Here is a 9782-nt window from a genome sequence, read left to right as displayed (position 1 = left end):
CCTCTCTCTCTCTCTCTCTCTCTCTCTCTCTCTCTCTCTCCCTCTTCTCTCCCCCATTCCTACTCGATTTTAGCTTTTTCCTCTCCCCATAATTTTCCATTCTCCCAATTCAATCCACCCCTTATACACCATGCACCTGGATGAGCTCCCACAGGAGGTCCTCTTTTCCATCGCCTCGTTCCTTCCATCGCTTGATCGCCCCTACCAGGATCTCTGCACCGTTGCGGGTGTGTGCCGGCGGTGGCATGACGTTATTGATGATGATCGTTTGTGGAAAATAGCATTCTCTTGTGCATTTGGCCTGCGTGGGCATGCCACCGCCGGCTGGCGGACGGGTTGTCCGCTTGACCGCATGCGCTATGGATGGGTGTACACCCCCCGGCAGAGAAGCAATGGTGGCTGGCGAAATGACGTCGCAGCAAGATTCCGGATATTGCGAAATTTGCGGGCGGGCGCGGAACAGATCGGGGTGGATGCCGTGATTAAGATGCTGTGGGATATCGTCGTCGAGAACGGTAAGCGTATCCGGAATTTCTCACGCCGCACTAGGTCGCACAACTCACCTCTTTTCGTTACTAGATGGAGAGGCGACGCAGCATCTGATAGGGGCGGGGGTGCACACATTTGTAGCAGACATCTTGGAAGAGGATGATAGACAGCACCGCCTGTCTGCGAATTGCTTCGAGGCGTGCGTCGTGATACTCTCGATGCTCAGTGCATGGGGTATGGATCCATAGCTGGCTCTGCATCGCCTACCTGCTTGCTCCGGCTCGGTTGCTTTCTTCTCCTTCGCCCGAATTCTCTATTGATCCGCGCCTCTTTTTCTCTCTGCTTAGATGATCCCGTGGGGAGGGAGCTCAGCGCCCGCGACGGCCTCGTTGAGGTGATGCAAAAACACATGGACTCGCGCACGCGGATGACCATCGTGACCACCCATGCCATCCACCTGCTCGCCGTGGCAAGCTTCCGCCGCCAGGAAATGGACGACTCCGACAGCATGACGGACATGGACCCCGCCATCCTCGAGGAGCACCTCGGCCTTATCCCGCATCGGATCATCCCGGCCTCGGCCGTCTTCGACTACTACGATCTGGGGGAGCCAGTCAGCATGATCATGCCGCTGGAGGACCTTTCCGCCTTCAGCGGGCGGTGGCTCGGCCACTATTTCTACTACGACGCAGACTCGAATTACTTCGAAAAGTTTGTGTGGATGGACTTGCAACTGCGGTTCGAGGAGGTGCATCCCCCCCCGCCCTCCCACCCGCCCCCCGTGCCCACCGCCGCCGACCCCACCGGCACGAGCACCGCCGCCGCCGGCTCCGGCGGCCCCCATCTGCCCAACTCATCCCAGCCCACCCCCACCCATTTTCTCCCCTCGGGCACCAGCCCCTTTGCCCCGGCCCAGGTCTTCAGCGTCCACCGACCCTTCATGATGTTCTCCGGGCAAGGCGTGGATGCCGACGACATCTTCACCATCAAGCGCGGGCGGTGTAGTGACGACGGGGTGGTCTCCTTTGTGAAGCAATACAACGACCCCGAGGAAACGGAGTTTGTGTACGAGGGGCGGACCTGTGCGTTTGGAATGGTGGGCATGTACCACGATGCCGAGTTCCGATACGTTGGCGGCTGGTTGCTTTGGAAGGCGCCCCAGGAGACCGAGGGGGAAGAGGAGGAGACGGAGGCGGTGGGGGTCGAAGATGACGAGATCGAGGAGATTGAGGAAGAGGAGGACGAGGAAGAGGAGAATAAAAAGAGCTAACTCTTTTTATTTCTCTCTCTCTCTCTCTCTCCTCTCTCCCTCTCTCCCATTCTCTTTTCATCTTCTCTTTCGTCTCTGCGCTCCACTTTGCCTTCCACTCTGTCTTCTTTTGCTTGACCTTTTGTTTTCCCCTCTCTCTCCTCATCGTTTAAAATTTAATTAATCGTTATCAATGGCAACAATAGTATCTTCTGTGCATGTGTGTTATCTTTATTTTTCTGTGAATATGGCTTGTCGCTTATTCTTTATCTTTCTTTTTCGTTGTCTCTTCGCTTCTTTTTTTTTTTTCCTTCTTCTTCCTTTCCTCTATTATTTACCTGGATGGAGTGTGACCCTGTCTATGTTTTCCTTCTTTCTTCTATTTTCCCCACCCCAAAACAATATTATTAAACTAAAATTCTCAATAGAAAGCGGGATTCTCGATCCAATGTCTAGCCGTGGTATGTTGTTTAGAGTTAATGGCAGGCAGCCCCGGCCTTCCAGCCTCATCGAGACGAACGCCAGTCGTGGGCCACCCACAGCCCAAAGATTATGCGCGCTAAATGTCTGGATGACCATTCAGAACGTGGCCCCAGCCACTCGATGGCCAAGGGGCTCGCGTCCGGCAGTGCGAGATGAGAGGGTGGGGGATTCCCTCCAATTCGCGGCCGCGCGCCCTTTTTTAGAGAAAACCAGCTTGGGCCCGGGTCGGGGTTTTACTGAAGTGGAGCCGAGTGGAATTCGGCGGAATTATGGGATTCAAGCCGCCACTCTCCTCCCCCTCCAAAGTTTCCCAAAACTCTATGACCATCAGGCAGGAAGGGAAATAAGGGCACACCCCCACGGCCCTCTTAAAGAAAGCTTTGTTTTTGTTTCCTCCCACTAATTTTCCCCTTGACTGGTATCCACCTCAACACACTGGGCTGTGACTCTCCCTCTGTCGCCTGAGAGCTAAGAAGGATATTTTTTTTTTCCCGAGAAATAGGGAGACTTATCTTTGCCACCACGCAACCACAATGTCCATACCTCGGTGTAGCTGGGGGCTATGGTGGGGGCTCGCGCACTTCATATCGCCGAGCCATGCATCACCGCCCCGCCTTTTGGGTCATAACCACCTGCTCCCCGTAGATTACTCCTCATTTTGGTGGAAGTTAACCGTGATGATTATTCTGGTTTGCATGGGCGGAATCTTTGCAGGTTGCTGAATGGGAATTGGAGGCCCTGTTGAAAGTTTCTCACCTATACCCCAATCTTAGGGCTGACCCTCGCGCTAATGGGGATCGATTCGACCCACATTCAAATACTCGCCCAGTCGGGAGAGCTTCGTGACCGCCAGCATGCTGAGAAGATTCTCAGTCTTCTGCGACGGGGGAAGCACTGGATATTGGTGACTCTACTCTTGTCCAATGTCATTGTCAATGAGACCCTGCCGATCGTGCTTGACTCTATATTTAGCGGTGGCTGGCCTGCTGTCCTGATTTCGACCGCTTTAATCGTGATTTTCGGCGAGTACGTATCGGCTTTAATTCGAGGGCCCGTGCCTTTTTGTATCCTTACTAATCTCATTTCCCGCATTGTTTGCCTTGAATCCGGCCAACAGAATCATCCCCCAAGGTATCATGGCTCCATTGAAGCTATGCAATGTTGCTCACCCTGACCTTTCTTTTCTTCCTCTCTTCTCCAGCTATTTGTGTTCGCCATGGGCTCGTCATAGGTTCGTTCTTTTTTTGGTTTGTGCTCATTCTTATGTACCTCCTCTATCCCATTGCCTACCCGATTGCTCTGCTGCTCGACTATTGTCTTGGGGAAGACAGGGGAATTACTTACCGCAAAGCAGGTACCAATTTTGCCCCCACGACTCCTACCTTCTTTTCGGATGAATTCTCACCCCCTCTGTTTCCTATTTTTTCTCCTTTTAGAGCTAAAAACTCTTGTTTCCCTTCACCAAGGAGACAACGACAATTTTGAGGGTCTCACTGAGGATGAGGTGACGATCATTGGCGCCGTCCTCGATTTACGCGAGAAGCCGGTCTCTGCGGTCATGACGCCCCTCGAGGACGTGTTCACGCTGAGTACGGATCACATTCTAGATGAGCAGACGCTATACCGCATCCTCCTGGCTGGATATTCACGGATACCCGTTTATGCGCCGCCGGGAAAAACCAACTTCGTGGGCATGCTTTTGGTCAAGCAACTGATTACTTGTGACCCTGAGGATCGGCTGCCTGGTAAGCAGAGTGAAAGTGACATGGAATATAGCATGGACTGGAATTGCTACCGACGGCCCTAACTCTCTCTCTTCTCTCCTCTAACCCTCTCTTTCCTCGGAAAGTGTCTGCATTTCATCTCTCCACGCTCCCCGCGATGCCGTCTCACACCAGTTGTCTCGACGTGCTCAATTTCTTCCAGGAGGGAAGAAGCCACATGGTGCTGGTTTACGACCCCAGTGATCCTGAATGCAAGCCCCTAGGGGTGATAACTCTCGAGGACGTGATAGAGGAGCTGATAGGCGAAGAGATTATCGACGAAACTGACGGTAAGAAACCTCACTACCCCTTCACTGCCAGCTTTTACTGACCTCTCTAATGGGCTTCTTGGGGGCGTGGGATCAGTCTACGTGGATGGTAAATTTTCTCTTCCATGCTAAGTCTGAATGTACACCAGAGCCGCTAATGCGCTCGCCATCCTCTCATCCTCCTCTAGTGCACAAGAAAGTCAAGGTCATCCGCAAGCCATTCAAACTGCCCGGGAGCCCACGTCTTCACCCTCTCTTCGACGTTCATAAATGGCGCGCACAATTCCAATCGCAGCAAGGCCATCTTCTGCACCTGAGGCCCTCCTCCGACAACATCCCTCGAGATACCAATACCGCCCTGATCAAGAAGGATGCCCCAAGGAGCAATCATATTGGATACGGCACCTTGAACGAGGAGCGGGAGCCGCCATTGAGGCAGTCTCATATCCCTCAGGAGGAGGTGGAAAATGGCATCGGCGAAGGGCTGCGAAAATCATTTATGGGAGAAAACCCACGGAGATCATGACCTTGGAAGGTCTTTTTTTCTTTCTTCACTTGGTACTGCACAATTTCATTTGTTTTTTTTTTACTCTTTTGTCACGGCTGCACCTTCACTCGCTCTCTTCATCCACATCATGCCATGCTATTTTTGTCCATGCGCACCCGCTTGTATTTCTCACAAGGCTGAGAGAATTTCTTTTCCATTCGATCCTCTCCTATAGTACTTAGCTCAGTTCTATTTAATACAACCATGAATTGACTTTGCAATATATGGAAACTCGCGAATTAAGAATCCATCTTCCAATCTTCCGCCGATGCCCTTGTGTTCAGGCAGGCTGTTTGTGTATCCGAAATCTGAACTTGTAAATAAGAGGGGGTTGCGTATCGTTGAAAAGGGACCTGTCAACTCTCACAAATTGGCTTCCCTTCCAGCTGCAAGAGGATCGGGTGCTGCTGCTGCCACCGCCCCCCTCTCGCCTCCCCCCAGCCATCCCGCGAATTCCGGCGGCCGGGCTGCCGCTGCTCTTCCCTTGAAGGCCGGGGGCGGCTCGGTGCTCCAATGGCGGATGCTACCATGATGGGTGGAAGTTCCACTCTGGCGAGTGCTGGCCTAGAGTCATGCGCGTCACCCCATCTCATAATTGCTTAAAATATTCATAGTGCTTGTTTAACTTCGCCATCGAATAACCACATAACGCACACACCATCCCTAAATTTATTCGCCCTATCTGTGCACCCTGCAAGCCATCAGGCACTGAGACTTTTTAGATCCATTTTTTCCTTATGCAAGGCCAGATAGGAAAAGAAAATAGATTGAAAAACTGGTTTCTCCTTTTTTTTTTCCTTCAACGCTTTCTCTCCTCTTTTGCATTTCTTTCCTCTTTCCTGTGGACTGGCGTAGCATTCTCTCTGGCATCGCCCATCCATTCTCGAGTGCATTTCATTTCAAAAAAAAAACAATACAAATAGAGTAGACGACAATGGCAGAAACCATTCATCAGCACGAGCTCAATGGCCGCTTGCATCATCTCCAAGCCGAGCTACTCTGCCTCTTCGACATGTCACTCACACACACCCCATTTGCCGAAGACGAACGCCTGTTTGCCCAAACCCAGGACGAAGACTCCCCGTCTCCGCGCCCCACCTCCTTGCTTTCGCGTGTCCTGCGACGGGGTGATAAGCGCTCACTAAGCGTGAGCTCGGGCTCCTCAAGGTCAGACACCACCATGCTGACAGACAAGAGCTCGCTCTCTCGGCTGAAAAGCTTCTTCTAACAAGATCGCAAGGTCGGGGGATGACGGCCCGCGGTGGCTAGGATACCATTGCTGTTGTTTCTCTTTATATGTTTTATACTATGACTCTCCATTATGCAAAGCTATGTATATATATATTATATTTTCTCCCATAGTTTATATATTGTTCCAACATTATTTCCCTTTGTTGCCATTCTCTCCTTAGATTAGTTCGTTGCCGCCCCTAAGATGGAAACATGAGAAAATATGAACCCGTTATCCTATTTCCCTTCTCCCTCGACTCGTTCCCCATAGCCCCTCTCTCCACTCCCTCCCCCTCCCCCCTCCCTTCCTATCATGCACCTCAGCTAAACACGAATAAACCCAAAAACAATCCTATCACCACTCTCCGGCTGTTTGTTTTCCTTGGAAAAAAAAAAAGCCTCCCAATGCACCCCAGATCCAGGCATTTGCACCTTCTCTGTTTTCTCTATGAGATGCCTTTCAAACCGCGCGTGCTTCACAGGCGCGAATAGGCATCATGGGAGTGCAAAGCTAGGCATATGCGGCCAGAATGGAAGGAGGAGAAAGATTACCCTCCATTTTCTTTTCTACTTGGAAGCATCGCATCCGGACTGTTAACCCGTTCGCGGTATGCTGTTTTTCTTCGGCCCATCGTACCGATGGGACTTCAATTTAGCCTCTATGGGGCCTCTTTCTCCCAACCCTTGCAAAAGAGCCTCCTCCTACAGCTATCCCACGGCCCACGTGTCTATCTGCTTAATCGGTGGGGAGATAGGCAACCGAGATGTGTTTATGGTTTTGCTTGGCAGAGCATTTAAGGAAATTGTCATTTGTCTCAAAGAGAAGGCCATCCAGTTTTCTCAAGGGCCATCCTTCATCCCTGCTCTAACCCCGAGAGGAGGGCTTGCCCGCATATAGCCGACGTTACCTCCTTAGGAGACGGGCCATATTTAGAAAACACATGAACTGATTCGGCACGGCTCAACCCAAGGCCAAAGTCAGTCCTGGCCTGGGATTGTGGTTTAGGCGAGGGAGACCATCGATGGATAGAACCTGTTTTGGTTGGTTCCCGTTTTTTTTTTTATTATTCGAGTACTTCTAGAGGAAATGGGAGTATCCATGAATGAATCAATAAATAGGCAAAAAATATAAATAAGCATAGGGGTAGTAACAATAGTAATCATAATAATAAGTAGTAGTAGTAGTAGTAGTGGAGAAGACTCCAGTAGAGAGAATCTTATTGATGACGATACTCGGTCCATATACAACTGATAATTAATGGAGGTAGCAGGAAGTAAGCCACAGCGTAAAACACAAAGGGCAAAACAAACTGGCAAACAAACAGAGAGAGGAAAAGGGGGGGGAGGGGGGGTAACTTCAAGAATCAGGTCACAAACCAAGGTATTTTACGCCATGTACATGGCATCCAAGAAGGCAAACGCCCCCTCGCTCAGTAAGGACTTGTCGGGCAAAGAGGCGGAGGCGCCATACACCCCCGCGTTCATGGCCTTGCTCTTCTCCTCGGGGTTGGCGCGCAGATACTCCAGCACGGACCGCAGGTCCTCGAGGAGGTTGTCCGCCGCCTCCTCGGTCGTCAAAAGCGTGCAGGCAATATGCGCCGCAGGCGGCGACTGGGTCATGTTGAGGTGCCACCCGCGCTTCGTAAGGCGGTCCGCAACCGCGTAGATCGCCATCGGTTCATCGCGCACTCCAAAGGCCACGACCGTGGCCTTGGGCTCTCCGTACACAAACAGCTCGTCGATGTTGCGGATGCCGGCCTCAATGCGCTTGGCGCTCGTGACCATTTTCCGGGTGGCCTCGATGTAGCCGCTCTCGCCCATGACCATCAGGGCCGCCCAGCATCCCGCGATCAGGGCGCCCGGGCGAGACCCGGCAATGGCGGGCGAGGCATACACCCCACCCGTCCAGTCCGGGGCGCAGAAGTACTGGTATCGGCGGTAGGTGTTGCTCACGTACATGATCACCGACGAGCCCTTGGGCGCAAAGCCGTACTTGTGGGTGTCGCAGGAGATGCTCGTCACCCCGTCCACTCGGAAGTCGAAGGGCTCGGTGGGGAATCCGGCTCGCTCGAGGAACGGCATCACAAATCCGCCCAGGCAGCAGTCGACATGCATCCCGATGCCGTGGCGCTTGGCAAGCGCCGCCAGAGCGGGGATGTCATCGATGATACCGTGGGGGAAGTTGGGCGCCGAGCCCGCCAGCATGATGGTGTTGCGGTTGATGGCGCGCCGCACCGCACGGATATCGACCTTGTAGGTGCGCTTGTCCAGCGGGACCTTGATGAGTTTGATGCGGAAGTATGCACACGCCTTGTCGAAAGCGGCATGGATGGTGTCCGGGACGACACTATAAGAATAGAGCGGAAGCAAATGAGCATTCAGTCGTCATGGAAACTCAAAAGGACGAGGAGGGGGGGGGGGAGGAGGAGCTATCCTCCCCCCCTCCCCCCCTTTCTTCTCCTGTCTTGGAAGGGGAAAAGCTAGACTTACATTTCTGGCTCAGTTACGCCCCGTAAGTCATAGGCCATGTCACGGTAGGCCTTGCATGCCATCAACAGACTCTCAGTGCCACCGCTTGTTGTGGTGCCTGCTGCGCCCTCGGGTGCATTAAACAGAGACAGGCACATGGCCACCACCTCGGCCTCCATCTTGGTGAGGCCAGGGAACAGGTCGGGATGCAGAGGGTTTGAGAAAGTAAACATACGGTAGGCCGCAGTGCTCAGCTCGATAATGCTCTTTTCCCCATGGTATACTGCACCAGACACTCGACCCTCTTCCCACTCGTGTTTGCCCATTTCGTAATACCTAAGTAACACCCTATTGGTATGAGTATCTGGTTTGAAAGATGGGCCAAGCCCCCCTCGGGATAGCATGAATTACCGGGTGAGTTCCTGGAGCACTTGGTCCTCCGTCATGCCGTTTTCCGGCAGCCGCAGGTGTCGCTCTCCTCCTTTGTGCCGAGGAGCTATCTGCCGCTCAATATCTGTAATGAAGCCTTGCATTTTCTGTCGCACCATCCTCTGGACCGTCGGTAGCCGCAGGATCCATCGAAAGACTCTCTACAATGGAGACATGGTCAGCCCCCCGGACTTGAAATTCTAGCACCCGCTTGGGCGGCGGATGGAAATGCAATTTTACCTTGTAGAGGTCGGTATACAACTCGCGAATGCTTCCCACCACCCCGCGATTCCACAACTGCATCCCGGTTCGGCGCAGAATGCGTAGAATGACCACATAGAAGATCAGCTCCTTGAGATTTGAGAGGGTGAGAAAAGGATTCCGACGGATGAGATTCGCCATGGCGTGATGCTAATGTTACTTCAGACTGAACTAAGGTGTCAGAGGAAGGGAGGGAGGGGGGGGGGTCAGAGGAAGTCGGAGGATGAGGGGGAGAATGGAAAAGGCGGCGAGGCAGAGAAAAAGAGTAGAGGGCTCAAGAGAGGAAAAAAGATGTTACTAAATCATAAATTTAGCAAGGCTCTGTGCTTATTAACGTTGCAAAACGAGAAGTTTAATGTCAAGGGAATTGGTCATTAAGTAATTAAAAATTACATATCCGAAAGCCCCTACCTCGTAGCACCAGATTGGAGACTGGACTGCTCATTAGTCGGTTCAGGAACGAGTGATTGGGGGAAGGGCTGAGCTCTGCAGGCCCATACTCTGCTCACGGAATTCCACCGGGATTCTCCAGGCCTCGCTTTTCCTCCCCAAAGCAAAAATCCCATGCTCCGACTGGAGATTTCGCCTGGAAG

At 52.4% G+C, this 9782-nt stretch overlaps 5 protein-coding genes across 5 annotated transcripts; 4 read left to right on the top strand and 1 right to left on the bottom strand.

Moving 5' to 3' along the window:
• Positions 1–130: 130 nt before the first annotated feature.
• On the top strand, positions 131–1759 carry VTP21DRAFT_10153 (uncharacterized protein; the record flags this gene model as incomplete). The annotated part of the gene is made up of 3 exons (XM_069389458.1): positions 131–515; positions 580–723; positions 837–1759. The coding sequence occupies 3 exons, from the start codon at positions 131–133 to the stop codon at positions 1757–1759; spliced, it is 1452 nt and encodes a 483-aa protein (XP_069253879.1).
• Positions 1760–2754: 995 nt separating this feature from the next.
• On the top strand, positions 2755–4779 carry VTP21DRAFT_10152 (uncharacterized protein; the record flags this gene model as incomplete). The annotated part of the gene is made up of 6 exons (XM_069389457.1): positions 2755–2935; positions 2995–3247; positions 3373–3575; positions 3658–3966; positions 4071–4274; positions 4403–4779. The coding sequence occupies 6 exons, from the start codon at positions 2755–2757 to the stop codon at positions 4777–4779; spliced, it is 1527 nt and encodes a 508-aa protein (XP_069253878.1).
• Positions 4780–5068: 289 nt separating this feature from the next.
• On the top strand, positions 5069–5332 carry VTP21DRAFT_10151 (uncharacterized protein; the record flags this gene model as incomplete). The annotated part of the gene is made up of 1 exon (XM_069389456.1): positions 5069–5332. The coding sequence occupies one exon, from the start codon at positions 5069–5071 to the stop codon at positions 5330–5332; it is 264 nt and encodes an 87-aa protein (XP_069253877.1).
• A 402-nt stretch (positions 5333–5734) lies between these two features.
• On the top strand, positions 5735–6028 carry VTP21DRAFT_10150 (uncharacterized protein; the record flags this gene model as incomplete). The annotated part of the gene is made up of 1 exon (XM_069389455.1): positions 5735–6028. The coding sequence occupies one exon, from the start codon at positions 5735–5737 to the stop codon at positions 6026–6028; it is 294 nt and encodes a 97-aa protein (XP_069253876.1).
• Positions 6029–7416: 1388 nt separating this feature from the next.
• VTP21DRAFT_10149 (uncharacterized protein) lies at positions 7417–9330 on the bottom strand (the record flags this gene model as incomplete). The annotated part of the gene is made up of 4 exons (XM_069389453.1): positions 7417–8377; positions 8521–8835; positions 8911–9089; positions 9169–9330. 4 exons carry the CDS (start codon positions 9328–9330, stop codon positions 7417–7419), a joined length of 1617 nt encoding a protein of 538 aa, XP_069253875.1.
• Between the last annotated feature and the right edge of the window lie 452 nt (positions 9331–9782).

This window comes from Calcarisporiella thermophila (genome assembly GCF_041956535.1).
Source record: "Calcarisporiella thermophila strain CBS 279.70 unplaced genomic scaffold VTP21scaffold_6, whole genome shotgun sequence".
NCBI lineage: Eukaryota > Fungi > Calcarisporiellomycota > Calcarisporiellomycetes > Calcarisporiellales > Calcarisporiellaceae > Calcarisporiella > Calcarisporiella thermophila.
The sequence above is the reverse complement of the archived record's forward strand: the minus strand, read 5'-3'. Positions and strand labels throughout refer to the sequence as shown.